Raw genomic sequence first — 22,592 nt, forward strand, 5'->3', positions numbered from 1 at the left:
TTACTCCATATAATTTTCCACCTTGGATGTGTATGAAAGACGAATACATGTTCTTGTCTGTGATTGCACTTGGACCAAGTAACCCCAAAGACAAACTGGACGTATTCCTTCAGCCGTTAATTGCTGAGCTTCAATCTTTTTGGTGTAATGGTGTTCCCACGTACGACATCACACAAAATTTTTTTTAATATATGTATTGCTTTGATGTGGACGATAAGCAATTTCCCCGCATACGCAATGTTGTCTGGTTGGAGCACTGCCGGAAAACAAGCATGTCCTCACTGCATGTCAGATTCAGACGCCTTTACTTTGCCATGTAGTGGCAAAACATCATGGTTCGACAATCATCAGAAGTTTTTACCTGAAGATAACCCATTGCGTCATAATAAGACAATGTTTCTCAGAGGTAGACAAGTGTTACAGTCGGCTCCTATCACTAAACATGAGGATGAATTACTCAATGACCTGGACGAGTTTGATTTTAGACCTTCGTATGAGATTGGCTCTGACACAATCAATAAGAAATTTGCAACTTGACGAGATGTGATTGGAGAAGACATAATATTTTTTGGGAGCTTCCATATTGGAGTACGAACATTATAAGACATAACTTGGATGTCATGCATATTGAGAAAAATGTTTTCAAAAATGTCTTTAATACGGTTTGTAATATTCAAGGGCGTACGAAGGATAATGCCAAATCACGAGCAGATCTTGTTCAGATGGGTATTATAATCGAGTTGCATCCATCTACAACAGACGAAAAATATCTGAAAGCAAATTACACGCTTGACAAGCTTGCCCGACAAGAGCTTTTTAGATGGCTCAAAGAAGTTAGATTCTCTTGTGGGTATGTTTCTAAAATGGCGCGTTGTATAGACATGAACAAGTTGCGGATCTTTGGTATGAAGAGTCATGACTGTCATGTATTCATGCAACAATTAATTCATGTTGTATTCAAAGAGTTATTACCACGAGATGTTTGGGAGGCTCTTACCGAGTTGAGTATATTCTTTGCAGACTTAACATCGCGGAATGTTAAACAAAGTGATATGATGCGTTTAACTGAACAAATTCCCATCATAATGTGCAAGTTAAAAAAGATTTTGCCCCCAAGTTTTTTTGACTCGATGGAGCATTTATGCATACACCTACCATATGAAGCACACATAATTGGTCCTGTAAAATTTAGGTGGATGTATCTCTTTGAAAGATATCTAAATAAATTGAAAAAAACGGTGCGTAACAAGGCACAAGTAAAGGGTTCTATATGCAATGCTTACTTGGTTAAGGAGGCTGCTATATTCTGCCAGCATTACTTCAGTGATTCAACGGACATTAGAAGGCGAAAAAATGGGAAAGCTCATGAAAGCACATACATTGACACTAACAACTTAGAATTTCTATCAATATTCCACACTCGTGATAAGAAGATAGGAGATGCAAAATCGCAATGGCTAACAAATGAAGAATATCATGTAGTTTCAACATATGTTTTGCACAATTGCAATGAAATAAAGCCATTTGTCAGGTATTATGTATATAAAATTTATTAAATTATATAAACACTCGTTTCAGATTTTTCATTGTATTCAATGCATTGCAGCATGTACGAGAATTATATCTGTATGGAATATCCAGAGATGAATGACTCTTCAGTAGAGCCGTACATCCAAAACAATTTATTTAAGTGGTTTCATCAATATGTATAAATGACAATTTATAATTTTATTTACATATTTCAATAAAATGTTAAATAATACGATTTAAAGTTTTAAACTTTTTTATCGTAGGCTAACTCGCCGGATGTTCAAATTGAAAATCCAATTATTAAACAAGTTGCACGAGGTCCTTTGATGAAAGTTAAGACTTACCGGGGTTATTGCATCAATGGATTTAACTTTCACACAGTGCATGACACTTCGTTCAAAGGTACAAATAACTCGGGGCTTCAAGTGAGTGGTCATACGAGTAGCGGAAATGTGACTGAATTTTATGGGAAAATTGAAGAAATAGTAGAAATTGAATACTCGGGTCTACCAAAGAAACATGTTGTACTTTTCAAGTGTTGCCAGTTTGATACTCATCCTCGCTTGGGCACACACATACACAAAAAGTACAAAATTGTTGACGTGAATCGAAAAAAGATTCTGGGATACTACGAACCATTTGTGTTTGCTATGCAAGCTTTGCAAGTTGTGTATTTTATTTATCCAACAACAAAGAGAGCTGAATCAAATTGGATGTATGTGAGCAGTCTACGTAGGCGAGCTTATGTCAGTGATGTTGAGTCAAATACTGAGCATAATCAAATTGATGCGAACGATGCATTTCAAAACAACGAAAGTGGACCTCATGACATTTCAACTCAATTTCTTTTGACGTCTCAAAATCTAGTCGATGTTAATGTTATGTACGATAATGAAATTGATTTGAACATCACTGAAAGTGAAAGAGAAGAGGTTTAGTATTTGAGCGACGATGTTCGTGACATCTACGACGAAAGTGAATAGGGTTGATTTTATTTATGATTGAATTGTAATTTTTATAAAAATATATTTTATTTTGTGCTAATTACTGAATGGGTCCAGAATGGGATACAAACAGAAAGCCAACAGCCCTGGACAAAATGAACTGACTACTGATGATGTACAAGTCGAGGTGGAGCCACCAAGAGACACCACAACCCTTGAGAATGAGACAAAACAGGATCAATATTTGGATCAAGAAGACCAAACATATCAGACTGACCATGATCTGAGATCCTACAAGCTAGCAAGAGACATACAAAGAAGGAAAATTAGACCCCCTGATAAGTTTGGTCAAGCCGATATGATCTTCTATGCATTGTCTGTGGCAGAACAGTTGGAACATCATGAACCGAATTCATATAAAAAAGTTGTATCAGGGAAAGACAAACAAAGGTGGATTAAGATCATGAATGAAGAAATGACATCCTTGTACACAAACAAAACCTGGAAGTTAGTGGAAAGACCCAAGAATCAAAGAGTGGTCGGATGCAAATGGATATTTAAAGTTAAGGAAGGCAAGCCTGGTGAAGAAAAGACTAGATACAAAGCACGTCTAGTTGCAAAAGGCTTCTCACAACAACAAGGAGTATATTTCAATGAAATATTCTCTCCCGTGGTTAAACACTCATCCATCATATTGATCCTAGCATTGACAGTACAACTAACCTCGAACTTGAACAAGTTGATGTTAAGACTGCTTTCTTACATGGGGAACTGGAAGATACTATCTATATGAACCAACCTGAAGGCTATGCCACTCCAGTAACCAGTGGAAAGGTATGCCTACTTTTAAAGTCACTTTATGGACTCAAGCAAAGTCCAAGGCAATGGTATAAGAGATTTGATGAGTTCATGTTAAACAATAACTTCAGAAGATGTAGCTATGACAACTGTGTGTACATCTACAAGCAAGAAAACGAGATTAAAACTTATCTCCTATTGTATGTTGATGATCTGTTAGTTGCCAGCACAAGCAAGGCCAACATGGAAGTTGTTAAACAACTTCTAAGTTCAGAGATTGACATGAAGCAGCTTGGAGAAGCCAAACGAATCTTAGGATGTAAATTGTAAGAGATAGAAAAGGAAACAAACTCTTTCTGTGCCAAAACTCATACATTTACAAAGTCCTCCAAAGATTCAATATGCATGAATCCAAACCAGTTGGAATACCCCTGCCTCAGTCCCTAAAACTGTCCAAGGAACAATCTCATGCTAATGAAGAACAAATAAGGGACATGTCACGCACCCCTTATGCCAGTTGAGTTGGAAGTATAATATATGGAATGGTTTGCAGCAGACCAGATCTGACCTATAGCATGAGTGTGGTGTCAAGATACATGGCTAATCCAAGTGAAGCTCATTGGCATGCATTAAAGGGGGTGTTCAAATACCTAAAGGGATCCGCAAACATTGGATTAATGTTTGAGAAAGGATGTAGCCTGGAAAATCCCATAGTTGGGTATATAGACTCAGACTTTGCTGAAAACATAGACACAAGAAAATCCCTTTCAGGTTTCACATTCACTATGTATGAAACAACAATTAGTTGGAAAGCTGACTCAATTTCTGTGGTAACACTGTCAACAACAGAATCTGAATACATAGCTCTTTCTAAAGGGATCAAGGATGCACTGTGGCTAAAAGGAATGGTGTCTGAGTTGGGTGTGAAACATGATAAGATTGTGGTGCATTGCGATGACCAAAGTGCAATACATCTGTCTAAGCATCAGGTGTACCATGAAAGGTTCCAAGCACATCGATGTAAGACTACATTTTGTAAAGATGTTATATCAAAAGGAGATGTCCAAGTGGAAAAGATAGTTACAAAGCATAACCCATCAGATATGATGACAAAACCACTGCCACAAAGCAAGTTCGTGCATTGCATGAACTTGGTAAAGGCAGTAGCCTGGAACTAAACGAACAACAGAGAGGGGAACCGCCGACCTTGGAGTCGAGGTGGAGATTGTTGGATCTGGTGGTGAATCCCAAGGGTAGTAGCCGTTGAAATACACCAAGGGAAAGCTAATGGAGGTTAGTGGCCATAACCGAAATTAGTTAGCGATAAGCTTGGGGAAGGTATTCAGTTGGACAGCTCACGTAAACTTGAAAGGAATCGGTTGAAAGGAACTGGGTGGAGTCATATATATGGGAAGATATATATATAGGGCTCAAAGAAAGACACAACTACGAGACAGCTCCTTGATTGAAAAGTAGCTCAGCAGCCGAGAGGGTGCGTGGCTAGGAAGATAAAGATTGAGAGCATTTGAGAGAAGGATTTTCATTTGTGATTCAATTTCTTAGCTATTGTTTTCTTGCACTTGTAACTTTCGATTGTTGAGTTGATTAATAAAGGCGATTTGCGTGTTCTCCCGTGGATGTAGGCGTTTCAGCGTCGAATCACGTAATCCTATCTTGTATTTTCTATCTTGCATGCGAGAGTTCTTGGTTTCGTTTGAATGAATTGAGTGCGGTGTGAATCGCGATCGATAAATTCTTAACATATATATATATACACACACATATATACACATATATATATATATACACACGAGAATTGGGTAAAATTATAACTACGTTCTCGGGCAACTTTGATCACTTACCAAATATCGAGAAAATACAACATGTTTCTTTGACCTTTCAAAAGAAACAATGACAATGAGCCACATTCCAACAAGTCTTATGACAATGTACTTTTCCACGTGAAAAAAATAATATAATTTTTATATTACAATTGAATCAACCCTTGAAATAATACCCCAAAAGAATCTGGGATAAACCCATATTTGGTTTCTTTTTTCTTTTGCAATGTGTAAAAAAATAATGAAAGCAGAGGCTGTTTTTATGGATATTTTATGGTACCTTTTTTATGATTATTTTAAGCAATCTTTGTATATGCTGTTTTCTGCCTTTATCTGGGTTTTTTTGGCCTTGTTTGTTTAATCTAGATTTTGTTCAAAATGTCGTTTCAACTGAGAGTGTAAACGAACTTAGCCGTTTGCAAACTTTTCTAGTAGGCTCGGAAAATATTGTTTCGTGTTTGAGCTTATCGAATTCGAGCCGAAGTCGAGCTCAAATTATTTTGTTCGATAGTTTACGACCCGTTCGCGGACTTTAGTATTTTTTTTAATATAATATAATTATATATTAAATAAAAAATCGAGCTTATTGAGTACTAATTTTCGAGCGATGATTTAAATAATTTGCAAACATGTTCGAATCTTTCGAGCCAAATTCAAACTTGAGCTTTAATTCGAATCGAATTCGAACCAAAAGTTGTAAAATTTTCGAACTCTGAATCGAGCTCGAATTCGAATATAACTAAAACGTTTAAATTTTTGTTATATTTGGGTCGATTCTGTTCCTTTATACCTCTAGTTTCAACTCATTTCAATGTTGAGATATTTTGAAAATAAATTTTTTTCGAAACTATAGTTTAGTGCTTGCAATTTACTAAATTATTTTATAAATCAAGGATAAGAGCATCACTTTTACTAATTGAAAAAATAACGCAAGTTTAGTTTCATCTGAATATAAAATAAATGAATTGAAATCCATCTGATACAAAATCAACCGATCAAGTTAAACTATTCGATGATTTTGGATATGTTAATCCAAACGCACACCTCGGCATTTGAGTTGTGATCGAACCTACGCCTCTTCTCTCATTCGAGGTGAAGTTTATGTCACTACACCACTAAAACTATTTTGAGCATTTAAGCGATATTTGAGCAGGAAGACGTGGAAATCTTATTACACATGCTCATTATATACAAAATATTTCAATGGACAAAAAAACGATATCTTCCCATGCAGCGTTAATCATAGAATTTATAGGTTTCACGTAAAATTTACGTGAGATAGGATCATATCCAGCAAAAGCTACATTTTCACGACATGAAACAGAATATAAGGGAAACTAAAGCAGAAAAATAACAATTGTAATTGATTTATGTTCTAAAATAACAATGTAAACGTAGGGAGAATTGGGATGACAAAATTGAAAGAGATCAATAAATACCATTAACACTAAAGAGTTTCGATCGATTACTGGTTAAATTTGCGCTACCCTGCTTAACTGCATCGCCCCCACTTCGATGGAAAAACCTTGATAGCCGGGTAAAGTGAACCGTGCATCCTCGGCATGTGTACATGAAATCAAAGATTCGCCGTGTTTTCGTGGGTTTTACTTCGTTGAAGTGGAGTTGCCAACCCAGTACTGCTTAACTGCCACCAGTATTTTCTCTGGGATGAGGGGACCATCCTCGTGATCCGTCATTTTAAAATCCCATCTCATACCAGCAATCATCTTCTTCACCTTAACTAGTACATCTACTTCATCGCGGAGTATGACTGCACCATCTGGTCGAAGGATTCGGTCCATTTCTAACAAAATGTCTTCATAGTCACATCTGCTTTCATATTATTGAATCAGTTCGTTAGTTCTCGAAGTCACGTCTGTGTTGTTTTAATCAATCGGTTTGTATATTCAAGATTTCTTGGAACCCGATGGACAAATAGAAGGATACCGAAAACTTACTTGTCCTTATACAAGCCGAAAAGACCATTAGCATGGATAAGATCATATGTCCTTGGATAAGTAGAAAAGGCTTCACACCTGAAAAACAAAGATACAATCAGATACACAACTGGTTGCTACCTGGGATAAAAAAGATATTGGTATCCTAGCAGGACAAAATAAATTTCACTAAATCGTGAAAAACGAGACTCAGCCAGGTCATGATCCATCCTACTATATTGTGTAGTCAAATATGTGGCACAACAATTGAAATGTGGTGATACAACTATAGGTTCAAAATATTTGAGTTGTACCAATAAAGTCAGATACAACAACTAGTAATAAGGTAAATTTTCGGTCTTACAAGCAGAAAACAAAATTTGTTGAAAAAGAAAGCATACCAGTCGTGATAAATGCCAATCAGTCCCCGTTCATAAATGACACCCAGAGTATTTTTCTTGGCAATCGTCGGCACAACATTCATTACCCAAAATTTGGGAGAATGAAGTGCAGCAGCGAAGCCTCCAAATCCAGCATTCATATCCATAATGTTCCGGTACCTTCCAGAGTCAAGAATCTTGTTGATCCTTTTGTAGGCGCTGACGTGTTTTTTCCATTGTTTGTTGTCCTCCAGGTACGCCTCAACAGAGACTCCAGATACCGACCCACTAGCAATTCTGGGAGGGACGGCATAAAGCCTCTCAGGGAATGGTTTAAGAACCCCACTAGATACTTCATCACTGTTCGCATTGGTGTATGGAGTAACACACGGCTCCATTTGCTTGTACCTAATAAACGATCGACCAAACACTGAATGCGTGCAAAAAAGTACTCTTATGCGATTAAGCACACACACATGCAAAGCATGAAAGCAACGAAACTCAAAATTCCTCATCTTGGCTTGTACGTATAGTCATTCATACCAGACGTCATCAGCATCTTCAGATTTACAAAATGTCACTCCAGAATTTTCTTGTTCTGCACGACAAGAATCAGTATCCATTTTCTTCTGCCATATGGCAATTTCACCTTTCTCAGACTTCTTTTCCCAGCAGAGAAGTTTGGCGACTTCTTCAATCTTTCTTTGTTCTTCCTCGAGGTCTTCCTTTGTGCGTTGCCACGCTTTGTAGTTAATCTTCCAATTGATAGGAGGCCCCGAAAGAACCCAGTAACCACCGGGCCTAAGAACACGATCAACCTCCTTCATATACAGTCCATCTGCAAAGAGAGAAAAAACCAAATCACACAAACAACAAGAAGCTCAAGGATGACAAGAAATACCATCCCACAATGCATTGTTATGTAATTTCCATCACACAAATTTTCGTTTAACATTTGGTCTTTACCATTTACACCCCAAGGTATAAGACAACGAGAACAGTGAGCCATGTCAAAAGCTCTGGATGGATACGGAGTTTTTATAGTTCCAAGAACACCAATAACAGCAGGTACACCCCTTTCAAGAGCAAATTGAACCTGGGCCTCGTGTGAATCTCTTGGAGCAAACGACATTGCAATAACATTTCTTTTCCAGAGATAAGCCCCCCAACTAGCAACCTGAAATCATGAAATTTATCAGAGAGTCAACAACACATAAAATACAAATATTGGCATAGAACACCTAAATAATCAAAGTAAAAGAACACAAGAAAGTGGAAAATCAATAAATATAGCACTGGACATACCCCACATCCAGTATCCAATGCTGTCCTTACAGTTCCATCAGCTATTGGTATAACTGAAGCCAGCTGGTCAATATACTTGTCGGCCCCCTGAGGAAATTGTGTTCCTCCACCAGGGAACCTAAACACGTCTCCCTCATACTGGATCCAGTTCTGAATAGCTTTCTCAACAGTCAAGCTCTTGTATGGAGCATTGGCATAAGGAACATAATCACGACTTTTTGGCCATGGAAATGGGGTTACATATCCTTCGGGAGCTGGAATAAGGCAATGGAGCTTCTCTTCTTGAGGAGGGCAGTGCCTTTCACGATATATCATATTTTCCCTAGGAAAAGTCATTGCACGGCTTTGATCTTGGCAGGGCGTGTAATCTGTGAATCGAGTGTGGCATGACTCATACATAGTTGTTTTAGAATCAGAATCATCAATAATCCCGGCTTCACCAGCATGGCGGGTTTCAAAATTGAGGTTCGGAACGATGTTGCAGTTTTCTCCACTCTTGGTCATCTCAAGGGCTATGCTATCTCCCTTTCCAAACCCACTTCTCTGCCATGCTCCGAGTAAGTAGAAGAAACAGCACAGACCAGCTACTATAAATATAGATACAGAACTTCTAGTTCTACTATCACCCGAATTAAACTTGTTCGCCATCACGGGCCTGAAACATTCGCAACACAAATTAGGTACAGATAAAAGAAAGTTTGTTTCCCGAATTCGACAATTCTTTCCCAAATTACGTACAAAAATGATCAATATCTATATCAAACTCGATCTGAAGAGAAAAAAGTGTTGCTATGTCAATCATATCCAAAAGCTAGTAACTACCATTTTCAATGCTTTTCCTTTCAAACTCACTTCTGGAATCTTCACATACTCAAATACAGATGCAGTTAATAGCAACATAAAAAACTATGGATTTGCATAGATTCAAAGCTAATGTACATCATAACACAGAGCATAACTTAGATCTGCTGCCACTTTACCAAGATCCATCATGATCATCGAATGAAACAAACTTTAAATGGATCCATCACTTAAAGACATTAATGGATCTATCTGTAAAGTACCTCTAAAAGAAGGCTCATCTACTTCAACCTCAAGCAATATTATAACTTCATTAAAATCCAAAAATCATCAAATACTAAAGCTCACGCAAGAAATGGATTAAAAATCAATAAAACGCCATCCATGTTGACATCATATTAATTAATTCTCCTGTTCAAAAGCGAAAATGATTATATTCACAAACAACCATCCATTTGCTTAAATTAAAGGAGAAAACACTTAATTTTCATTATCTGAGTACTATCCGCCAAAACGATGAACATTCAAGCACGAGCTCCAATGTTTTTCCGAACCCAGAAACTAAATCCTTAAAAAAACAACAAAAGTCGGATCCCGCAAATTTTACGAAGACTCCAGAGAGAACAAGACCAAAAGAAGAACACTAGAAAACACACAGAAAAACAAAAAACAAGACGATAAAAAATTAACGAAGTCAAGAAATGCATCAATCAATAAAACACATACCAATCACATCAGTTGACGCGAACACTGGTTCAACGATCTAAAAGGTCGAATCTTTACGCTTTTCTCACCAATTTACGCGATGGATAGATCCGATCAACCAGCGTTTGGTAGAATACAAGCACTCAATAGCAAACAAATCCCAGCTTCATCAAAAACAATATACCTTTAAATGGTATAATTTTTATTGTTCATCATGCGCGCATATGCAGATCGAGTGTCTCTAATTTGAGTCTCATAAATGTTGGAAGTACAAATATGAATTTCTTTTTCTTTACTTTTTGCTTTTTCGTTAAATGCGGTAATCCCCAACCATGAAACCATTTTTCTAATTGGCCCTTCGTTTTAGTTCCCAATGACTTTATTTTTTTTAAAAAATAAACTTTACAAATTAATTTTTTGACACTCTTATTTGGACACATTAAAAGCTCCAATCCCATATCTGAAATCAAAGTAATTTTTTTACATATTTTTATGTATAAGATCAAGAGATCTGTCTCATGAAATTGTTAGTAAAACGATGTCATATGAGATTTTAAATTGAAATATAAAATTTATTTTTATCTGTTTGACTAAACTAAAAGTAATCTACCATTAAAATTTTGATAATTCCAAACATGTCAAATCGATGCTTCGTATCTAATATATATTTTTTAAATTTATAAGTTTTGAACCAAAGATATTCAAATTAATTGGTTTAAAATTCATTTCAAAAAACATATCCATCGAAATAAACGATACAACAAAGCTGAAATTTCAACTCGATTGATTTTACACGTTTCAAGAGCCCTATTACGAAATCAAAGTTCATTAGATTTTTCTCAGTTCAACGAAAACCAACTGACTTATAGTCTAGCGGTGAAGAACGAATTCAAGAAACTTATCGGAGAAACGAAATGATAACTTTTTTGGAATCAGACTAGTCAGTTGGCAAAATAGGGCATGGTTTGTCACCTAGGTAAGGAAGAGAAAGGACTACATTGATATTATTAAAAAGGTTGGGGGGTAAATGCTAATATCCATGGTTGAGAAATGGAGACCGTTTAAATTCAATGATAGCATCCAAGCACTCAGGACCCACAAAGAAAGCTCCACCGTCTCCGCGTATACAGATTTGGGCCCCACGGTAAGGACATTCGGAAAATGGGGCCCACAAGCACGTGGGGGACAAAAAGTCAGCACGATGGACGGTGGGAGATGATGAGTGGTCTAAGATCCAGATTGGGAAAGTAGTTTTAAAATTTTGTAACAATAATAAATTAATCGATCCTGCGTTCACAGTATGGGGGCTTCGTTTTTGGTTAAATTTTCTCGGATTTTGTGGAATTTTTTTGGATTTTTCGAAAAATATTTTTACGTTATAAATTTAGTAGGCAAAAAAGTTGTGTGAGACGGTCTCACAGATCGTATTTGTGATATGAATATCTTATTTGGGTCATCCATGAAAAAATATTACTTTTTATGCTAAGAGTATTACTTTTTATTGTGAATATCCGTAGGGTTGACCCGTTTCACATATAACGATCCGTGAGATCTTCTCAAAAGAGACCTACTCAATTTATTATAATTTTTTGAATTTATTTTTTTGTGTGATTTTTTTAATTCATTTGCAAAAATATTTTAACTAGTGTTTTAAAAAGCAGAAGACAGACAACCAACACCTAAAGCTTAGGTGATCGTCGATTTTTTTTAAATCTAAATATCATAGTTCTTTTTCATCTCCACATATCTCAAATAATTCTAGTATAACAAATTGAAACTCAAAATTAATGACATATACATCATCTATATCCGATGTAAATTGATTAAAAAGTATACCGAACAATTTTGCCACATATACGATGACTAAACAGATTAGATGATCTATTTTTTAACAGAGTCGTCAATTTTCTAAAATCGAGACAGTATTCGACCGCCTTAACAATCCTACAAGACACGTTTTAGAACACTGATTTTAACAACTAAATTTGGTAAACTTCCTACATATGTTGCATATATCGTTATATCTATGAATTCCACATATTTTACATATGAAACTACTATACATACATACAATGATGTGCGCCTCTATCAATCTTTCAATAAAAATAATTATTGCAGTACAACGATATCATATTGAGTATTTCTCTTGTGAGACGGTCTCACAAATCTTTATCTGTGAGATGGGTCGATCATACCGATATTCACAATAAAAAATAATACTCTTAGCATAAAAAATAATACTTTTTCATGGATGTCTCAAATAGGAGATCTGTCTCACAAAATACGACCCGTGAGACAATCTCACACAAGTTTTTGCTTATCATATTTATATAATTCAAATACTATACCCATTCATTTTAAATTTTCATTTAACTATTAGTTTAATATGACCAAGTTATATTCATTATATTAAAATCTAACCTATCCATTGAATTCATATCCATCCTATGACATTAATTAATGCTCATTAATTAACAACCTTAATATTTAATTTCATGAACTCATGAATCAAAGCTATAAAGTTCCTCATAAATATTATCAATTTATTGTTGTGAACAGTAGTGGTCGACAATTATCTTTTGGACCCGCAAATCTTTTATATATATATATAATATATATATATATATTTCATTAATGAAAGGTGTGACGTTGAGACCATAGGCATGAAGCGGTCACGTCTCGAATAAATTTTTTGGATTTGAGTGTTTTATTTTATAAGAGGATCAAATAAGTATAAAAAGGTAAGAAATCATAAAGGAAATTTTTTAGCAGTAGGTCTTTTGTGAGATGCGTTACCGATATTCACAATAAAAAATAACACTTTTAACATAAAAATAATATTTTTTCATGGATAATCCAAATAAGAGATCTGTCTCACAAAATACGACTCATAAGACCATCTCACACAAGTTTTTGCAATTTTTTAAAATACAACTTAAGGTGGAGTAGGGATGAAGAAATTGGCTTAAATGGATTTTTATTCTTTAGTTAATAAAAAAAATCTTAGTAAAACAATTTGTACTTTTTTACTATGAGTTCTTTTATAGATAGAATGTTGATATAATGCTAGATATTATCTATATAACATTGATAATTGCTAAAATGACATGAGATATAGCAGGCGTCTCTGACGTTACATCAAAACTTCAGTGGAATAAATCAAATTATTGCATTTAGGCCTATTTTTGACTAACTAGATAATTAAAATCCATTTAAGCTAATTTATACTACACAAATTGTTCAAAGATATATTATACACGCTAAATATATTGAATAATATTATCGATAAGTAATAAATGCGATTAAATATATGTAAATAAAGAATAATTTAAGATCTTGATAAGTTCGGAAACTGAAACAAAAATTAGAGAAAAAAACTCAAATTTTTAACCTCAACAATAATAATAATTAAACTTTTCAAAATTGTTTGAATATATAGCAGGAAAATAATATGAGCTTAAAATAAATTTTTTGAAGCCCATAAAATAACCTGATAAAATAATACAAAATTAATGAAAATAAAAAATTCTTAAAGCCTATAAGCATAATGAGTAGGTCTCTTGTGAAACGATATCACGAATCTTTATCTGTGAGACGGGTCAACCCTACTTATATTCACAATAAAAAGTAATTCTCTTAGCATTAAAAGTAATACTTTTTCATTGATTATCCAAATAAGAAATTTGTTTCACAAAATACGACCCGTGAGACCGTCTCACACAAGTTTTTACCTAACATTCTTATGCCCTATAGCACATAACTAAGTATTGCTCGGCTCTTCATCTTTGAATTCTTCACTTAAATTATCTAAAAATAGATTTTCATTGAAATTCAACTCTTCCAATATGAAACACTAAAAAATTATTTAATTACTTTTTTCTTTTCTTCGGGTCAGATTACATCAATTATATAGACAAGAATGAAATATAACTTCTTGCTTGTTTCAAGAAATGAAATACGATTCGAATAACATCATATTTGACGAAGAAAACCATATATATATATATATATATATATATATATATATAGATATAAAATATAGCATTCTCATTTATTTTGTTTTTTCCTAGAAAATTTAATGAACAAAGAAAATTATATATATAAGAAAATTGAATATATTAAATTTTCTAGGAAAAAACAAAAGAAGAAAATTTAATGAACAAAGAAAATTTAATATATGTAGATAGTACAAGTCCACTCATAAAATTCAATGAGGACGAAGAAAAAAATGGCAGAAATTTTTCATTTTTCTTACCGACAATAGGGCCTAAAACATGACATATTAAAAAATATGAATAATATGTTGGAGATCGGCGTGGAGTTTAGAGGGGGGTGAATAAATTCTACTCCTTTGATAGTAGTTTTTGCAAAGTGCGCTATGATCATGTTAGAGATTATAGCTATTCTTGTTCGAGTGTAAGTCCAGCAGATCATTAAAGTAAGTGCGGAAACGATATGATGAAATAAGGTGAAAAACAGCAATATCAGTAGGCAATAAAACAGTAGTTGTTTCTGGAAGTTCGAAAGATAAAATCTTCTACGTCTTCCCTTTTTCTGTTTCCAGAAGGTAACACTAAAAGACTTTGGATTTACAGTACAACTCTTGTACACACCCACTTCAGCAGGGCTTATCTCTTGCCTACTGAAACTCTTAGTAACTAGCACAAAGTAGCTTAAAATAACGAAGTTCTGGAAAATACTCTTTTCCAGTTTACAAACTCTTCTACAGAATATGATAAACGGTTTCGCTTGAAGAGATGAAGAAATAGCAGTACAAAATGATCTTCAAAGATCAGATGTATTAAATGAAGCGTGTACTGCTTTTCTGCACGTTTGAGCTTTTGAAGATAAAGTTAAGTTCGCGGTTGCTCAATGTATTGTTGGATAGATAAGAATGATCAGCGTTGTTCTCTAAATGGTTTTGTTCCATATATATAGATAACTTGAATCCAACGTCTATAATAAAAAACGGCTCTCTTGACTTCTGATAGAAATAGCTTTATTTCCTAAAGAGGATCCTGCAAAAAGGCTTTCAACGTAGTCGGTCTTGTTTTATACTAAAACTAGCCAGATGAATTAAATGTATTCGTACAGCAATTAATGTCGCAATAAATGCTTGGTAGTAGATAAAGTAACGGTAACAATTAAAGTCAGAAACAATCCGTTAAGTGCTGATCCAGTAGGACAAAGTTCTGCTTCTGTTATACTAAGCCGTTGAGTACTTACTAAAGTACTGATCTGATAGAGCAACTCAAAAGCTACTGTTTTGCATAATCTTCTGGTTGGTATTATTACTACTGGTTTTGATACTCATCACCACAATAAAATTAAGTCTAACAATTTCCCTCTTTGCGGTGATGCCAAAACCTGGAAGTTAGTAACCATGAATAATGAAGCAGATAGCAACTAAAACTAGATGATTAAAAAGTAAATAAATAGTTCAAACAGAGTTTTGAGAAACAGCAAGAAATTTAGTCGTCTGTTCCAATATCTCGGAACAGAGTATCTTCATCCTGAGGATCTTGATTTCTGTTGGATGGTTCTGCTTGATTTCCTTCTGTCCTTCTTGATTGAGCTTCCATCATGCCTTCTGTTTCCCCCTTTTTGGCATCAGCGGCCATGACTTGAGCAATTAGGTAGTCCATACGTCTAGATAGAGTCACGATCCCATCGTTGAGCATTTCCAGATGTGGTGGAGGATGAGATACTTGCTCACTGAGAGTGTTAAGAGATTGAGATTGAGACTCAATCTTGGCATCCAGTAACTCTATTGACGTAGAAACTGAGCGAATAATATCGTCATGGTCGGTGAGTCGTTGAAGAATGTCAGTTTGACCGAGCATGATTGCACCTTGACTTCTTGAAACAGCCTAGCCTGTCTGAAAACAATTGCCTCAGCATGCAATTTGCTAACAGATTCCATTGTGTGAGATATTTCTTTAGAGACACGGTTTCGGAAAAACTGTGCGCCACTCACTTCTGAGGCATGTTCACGGGATAATTGCTTCACCAATTCCGACAGATTGTTGAGATTTCTTTGCAGTGTTTCTATCTCAAATTCCATGTTAAATATTTCTGGTTCCGGAGATGGGGTTCTGGTGAGCATACGCTGCTTGATGTCAGCAAGACGAGAAAATTGAGCAGCACTGTCAGAAGCAGAGACAACCAATGCAGTAGAGATTGGAAACTGTTGAGAAGCAGCAGGAGGAATCGTGTCCAGCAAAGCAGTAGAACGATCAGGTTCAGCAGAAATATCTTCTGAAGCAGTAGAAGGAATTTGGGTTGCAATAGTTTCATTATCAGCAGATGGAGCAATAGAGACACCTTCATCAACAACAGATTGCTCAGCATCAATGGTTTCAACGCCAGTTTGTTTAAAAATAGCAGACGATTCAGGAGGTGTGCTTTCTATTTGTTGACCGACTTCCATTGCTTCCAACTGGTCGGAAGGTTGAATCGGAGCATTCAAGATCACGGTCATCTCCTCTTGATGTTTAGTGGAGAAAACCTCCAAATTTGACAATGAAGGAGACTGGGCAGCATGCAATTCTTCCTGTGTTTGATCCGCTTGTTGAACTGTTGGGTGAACAGATTCATCAACTGGAGTTGTATCTGGTGCCGCAGAAGTGTTTCGAGTGAGAGATTGAATGACTTCATCTACTAAAGCCAATTCACGAACAGATACAAGGGAGGAAGACTGAGTAGGCATCGTGTGAAGTGCAGGAGTACCGGAAACCATAGTGTTTGTAGGAGCTATAGATTGTTCCTCAACTAGTTGAATCTGATCAAGATCTGGAATAAGGCCTACTGAATATAGTTCAGTCTTTCCAAAATTCTGTTCTTGAACACTAAGTTGCTCATCCATTATTCTCAGACGTTCCGTCAATACAAGAATCACTTCTTGATCGTGAGCAGCAGTGGGAATCAGTGCATCAAAATTAGACTTAAGAGTCTTTAAAATTGATTCCAGCTTTTGACGTTTAATCTGCTCGAAAATGAAGCTGCGACGGCGCATCGCTTCAATCACATTTTCTGTCTTTGCAAATTCAAAGACCTTTCTCTCATATTTTTCCAGCCTTCCAAAAGAACCTTGTGTTCTGAAAAACGTGAGGGGGTAGAAAACCCGAACCTTGTGCCATTCATTAAAGAATTTCATTTCTTCATTTGCAAAGTTTTCAATTTCTTCTAGGTGGAGATCGACACCAGTAGAGACAGATGATTTGGCAGCTTGAAAATTTGGTTCTTCAATAAGTTTTCCCTTTCCTTTTCCTGATGAAGAGGCAGTCATCACGGATCGAAAAGCAGAAGACCCGACAGTTGATTCACGAATAACAATTCCAGACACGGGTCTGAAAGTTGAAGCAGTAGATGTTGTTGGAACAGAAGCAGTAGTTGGTAGTGAGATAGAGGCAGTTGGTCTTGCAGAAGGAACGGCTTCTGGGAATACTTGCCTTATCCGAACAGTTCCAGCTCAGAAAGGGCTGCTGTCTTCTTGATCCGAAGAATTGTGCGAGCTTTCTTTTTATAGGGAGTGGGTGGCAGAGATGGTTGAATAGGAGTAGTAGACTCCTCGGACATTGTTTTGTCAGAATCAGTAGAGATTACCACTCTCTTTCTTTTAATTTTCTTCTGAGGTGCTAGGTCCTCAGCTTGAGCAACTCCCACTTCCTTTTTCAGAGCAATAAATTCAGCCACAGTTGGCTTTGGTCTTAATGCAAGCACGTTATCAGCATCCGCCATGGTGAATTACGATGCGTCCGAATCAGAAGTAAGAGCAAAACCAGCATCCTTAAGCATTTGGCTGATCTGCACAGCAAAACCAGAACTCCTTCTAACCACCATTTCCTTCATTATCTTGAACAGAAGACGACTCCAATCCACCTGGTATCCAGAAGTGATGGCAACCATCACTTGAACCTTTTCTTTTGTTAGCCGATCGAAAGTACCTGCTTTCACAAGAAGTGCCTTAGCCACAATATCAGCGAGTACTTGATACTCCATTTTCAGAAGCTTCTTGAAACAGGATGGAGACAATTCTTCTCCAGAAGCTGAGAAGTTCAGTAAAGCAGTAGACATTTCCTTCTTGGAAATTCCAGAAAGTTCATTGATTCCTGAACAAGGGAGAAAGTAGGTTGATCCAAGCATAGCAGCATCGATAGAGATAGATGCATCGCCCTGGGAGTACACGATTTTCCCTTCTTCTACAGTCGCTTTAGCATAAAATTCCAAAAGAGCAGTTTTATATATGACAGCAGGTGCTTCCAAGAATTTTCTGAGTCCCGATTTCTCAATGGTTTGAAACATCTTGAGAAGATTCTCATCCTTAATAGTAAGGACAGATGCGAAGTTAACCTGATAAGCATTCAAGATGTAAGCTCCGGCCATTCCTGTAAGTAATGAGGATAGAAAAGATGATAGCAAGAGAAAACAGTAGGCAATAATCAGAATACTGGAAGCGTAAAAAGTGAAAAGAGATGAATAAGGCGGTTAAGAAAATGTACAGCCGTCAATGTAAACACAAGGACACGTGTCAACATGTTTACGGTTGAGTATTTGAAAAGCCATGCAGAGTAGTGTCAGAGAGACAGTAATTATTTCAAAATTTGAAAAGTAATAAAAAGAGCGGGCTGTCCAGATGGTTACTGAAAAAGACCAGAAGAGGATTTGTCGTTTATGATAATATCTACTGGAAGTCATAAGATGCTGAAATATTTCCAGCAGATTAATACAAAAACCAATAGACACTTGTTTTATGAAAAAGACAAAGATCCTTTCTGCTTCTAACAGGTCTAAAAATGACAGACTGACAAACGATACTGTTCTCCCTAAATTTATGCAATTAATAAATGCAATGATACGATTTCTGGGAAATAGTAGATCAATCTTGGTATTCGTGTAGTCAGATCGTCATCTCTTCAGCTTCTCAAAGACTCTATAAAAATACCTGCAAATTCACAAATTAAATCATTCACTCTTTCATCAAACCAAAACAAATGATAGGTGCAAGTGATCTCTCGGAGTCTTCTCCAGAGTCAAAATCAGCGGAGGAATTCCAAAGACAATTTCAGTCTCTCGTAAGCAAATGTTTGAAGACATCCTTTTTCAAGATATGAAGACTAGGAAGAAAATCCTTAGTTTATTAATACGAACAATCAGTTAGATTGTTCTTTCTTGTTAGGACTAAGTTAAGGATAATCCCCTTCACCAACCATGATCACGCGAAGAGAGTGGGGGGTCCCAACAGTCCTTAGATAAGTTCCTGTTGAAGTACTTTGCAACATAGAAAAGTACTTCAAGCTGCTGATATCAACAAATGTAATAGATAGACTCAATGTAATGCTTCTGGTTTTATAAAAGAAAGAAGAATTTATTTTCACATATTTTGTCTATCTACTGCTTTCATTGAATGAATGGATGATAAAAAAATAAATGAGTAAGAAAAACTCAGTCTGTGAAAATCAGTAGAACGGTTCGTATGACTTGAAATTCTTCAACTTCTTCACCATTAAATGCAACCTGTCTATAAATAGTATGATAACAATTGTTAAGAACATAATAATTTAATATGTCGGACTCAAGCAACTTGGATGCCTGTAGCAGCACACAAAATTGATAATATAAGACCAGATGATAACATAGACTCAAGTTAAGTCGATTAAACCCAATATATTTCGAAAGTAAGAAAACTTATTCTTGGGCAGTGGTTTTGTAAAGATATCTGCTGCCTGTAAATCAGTAGAGATGTATTCCAGATGAATATCCTTCTTCTGCACATGATCCCTTATGAAATGATGTCTGATGTCTATGTGCTTTGTTCTGGAATGAAGTACTGGATTTTGCTTGATTGCAATGACACTGGTATTGTCACAAAAGATAGGTGATTCAGAGGCCTGAATTTCATAGTCTTTAAGTTGTTGTTGCATCCATAGTATTTGAGAACAGCGACTTCCAGCAGCAAGGTATTCTGCTTCTGCAGTAGACGTAGCTATGGAAGTCTGCTTTTTGCTAAACCAGGAGATCAGCTTATCGCCAAGAAATTGACAAAAACCACTTGTGCTTTTTCTGTCTAGTTTGCAACCTGCATAATCAGCATCTGAATATCCAATAAGATTGAACGATGAATCATTGGGATACCATAAACCGACATTTTGTGTTCCTTTAAGTATTTCAGAATACGTTTAGCAACAATATAATGAGATTGCTTAGGGTTAGATTGAAATCTTGCACAAATACAAACAGAAAATAAGATATCAGGTCTACTGGCAGTAAGATACAACAGTGAGCCAATGAGACCACGATACTGAGTTACCTCTACTGGAATTCCACTTTCATCTTTATCGAGTTTGGTAGATGAGCTCATTGGAGTAGAAGCAGCAGAGCATGCTTCCATACCAAATTTTTTAGAAGCTCCTTAGTATACTTGACTTGATTTATGAAAATTCCAGTATCAAGTTGTTTGATCTGTAATCCTAAGAAGAATGTTAATTCTCCCATCATGCTCATTTCGAATTGATCCTGCATCAATTTAGCAAATTTTGCACATAATTTGGGGTTAGTTGACCCAAAAATGATGTCATCAACATAGATATGCACTAATAGAATATGTTTATTTTTTACTAAAGTAAACAAAGTTTTGTCTACTGTCCCAATTGTAAAATCATGATTGACAAGAAATTGTGAAAGAGTTTCATACCACGCTCTAGGTGCCTGTTTTAAACCATACAAGGCTTTGTGTAATTTGAATACATGATGAGGTGAAAAATGATCAATAAAACCTGGAGGTTGTTCGACATAGACTTCTTCTTGTAGTAGACCACTTAGAAAAGCACTCTTCGGATCCATTTGATAGACTTTGAAATTCTTAAAAGCAGCAAATGCCAAAAATATTCTGATGGCTTCGAGCCTTGCTACTGGCGCGTAGGTTTCATCATAGTCGATTCCTTCCTCTTGTCTAAAACCTTGAGCCACCAGTCTTGCTTTGTTTCTAATCACTGTGCCTTCTTCATTTAGTTTGTTTCTGAATACCCACCGGGTTCCAATGACAGCTTGGTGAGATGGTCTAGGTACTAGAAACCAAGCTTCGTTTCTTTTGAATTGATTCAGTTCTTCTTGCATAGCTTCAATCCAACTAGGATCCAGAAGAGCTTCTTCAATTTTCTTTGGTTCATCCTGAGAGATAAAAGCAGCATGCATATATTCATTAATCATTTGCCTTCTGGTTCTTAAAGGCGCTGCTGTATTTCCAATAACCAAAGATGGAGGATGAGATTTTCTCCAAATAAAAGTGTTTAAAGGGATTTTTTCCTGATTTGATAAGTTTGGATTGATCTCAGCTGAATCAGTAGTAGGTACTGGAGTGTCAGCTGCTGGTACTGGTATGTCTGATATTTGTACTTCTGGTTCTACTAATGGAATATCTGGTTCTGGAATTTTGAACATCTTTGATACTTGCTTCAGCATCATCTTCACTATCCAGTTCCAAGTGAATCTCGTCTATCCTGTTACTCAAATTTGATATATTAGATATTTCAGGAGCATTGCTGTCCTCATCGAAGACAACATGAACCGATTCTTCAACATTTAGAGTTCTATTGTTGAAGATTCTAAAAGCTTTGCTCACAGCAGAGTAACCAAGGAATAGTCCAGCATCTGATTTTGAATCAAATGCAGTTAAATAATTTTTGCCATTATTAAGCACAAAACATTTGCAACCAAATACATGGAAATAAGATACATTAGGCTTACTCCCTTTCCATATCTCATAAGGAGTCTGATTATATGTATTTTGTTGACTATTGTTCTGTTTTGTGTGTAACATGCGATGTTGATTGCTTCTGCCCAGAAGCGCTGAGAGATGTCTGCATCTGCTAGCATTGTTCTAGCAGCTTCTTTAAGAGTTCTGTTTCTCCTTTCAGCTACTCCGTTTTGTTGAGCCGTTCTGGCAGGTGAATACTCATGATGAATTCCCTGTTCATCTAAATAAATCTCAAGAATCTTGTTAGTGAAATCAGTACCCCGATCACTTCTGATTTTAATGATAGAAGAGGATTTTTCATTCTGAATCTTTTTCAGAAGCTTGATCAGGAGGCTACTGGTTTGATCTTTTCCAGCAAGGAATATTACCCAAGTGAATCTAGAAAAATCATCAATAACAACGAGGGTGTATTTCATTCCCCCTAAGCTTATGATATGGATTGGACCAAATAAGTCCATATGCAGTAATTCCAAACATCTTGAAGTCGATTTACTACCTTTGTTCTTGAAGCTGGATCTGATCTGTTTTCCAAGCTGACATGCAGAACAGACATGATTCTTAACAAAATTAATATTAGGCAAACCATCAACTATGTT

At 36.0% G+C, this 22,592-nt stretch overlaps 2 protein-coding genes across 3 annotated transcripts; one reads left to right on the forward strand and one right to left on the reverse strand.

The window, feature by feature from the left end:
- Positions 1-237: 237 nt before the first annotated feature.
- Positions 238-2,468, forward strand: LOC142523721 (uncharacterized). Its single transcript, XM_075627452.1, has 4 exons — positions 238-406; positions 679-1,531; positions 1,607-1,658; positions 1,794-2,468. Exons 1-4 carry the CDS (start codon positions 238-240, stop codon positions 2,466-2,468), a joined length of 1,749 nt encoding a protein of 582 aa, XP_075483567.1.
- Positions 2,469-6,453: 3,985 nt separating this feature from the next.
- LOC142524408 (putative methyltransferase PMT2) lies at positions 6,454-10,537 on the reverse strand. 2 transcript variants are annotated; one of them, XM_075628380.1, is made up of 7 exons: positions 10,263-10,537; positions 8,736-9,390; positions 8,397-8,607; positions 7,974-8,268; positions 7,452-7,838; positions 7,072-7,149; positions 6,454-6,943 (listed from the first exon to the last, which is right to left on the reverse strand). In XM_075628380.1, the coding sequence occupies exons 2-7, from the start codon at positions 9,381-9,383 to the stop codon at positions 6,718-6,720; spliced, it is 1,845 nt and encodes a 614-aa protein (XP_075484495.1). In that variant the 5' UTR covers positions 9,384-9,390; positions 10,263-10,537; the 3' UTR covers positions 6,454-6,717. The 2 variants fall into 2 exon arrangements, with proteins under 2 accessions (XP_075484495.1, XP_075484496.1); XM_075628381.1 differs by having other exon boundaries at positions 10,426-10,532.
- Between the last annotated feature and the right edge of the window lie 12,055 nt (positions 10,538-22,592).

The sequence above is a fragment of the Primulina tabacum genome, chromosome 14, assembly GCF_025594145.1.
Source record: "Primulina tabacum isolate GXHZ01 chromosome 14, ASM2559414v2, whole genome shotgun sequence".
NCBI lineage: Eukaryota > Viridiplantae > Streptophyta > Magnoliopsida > Lamiales > Gesneriaceae > Primulina > Primulina tabacum.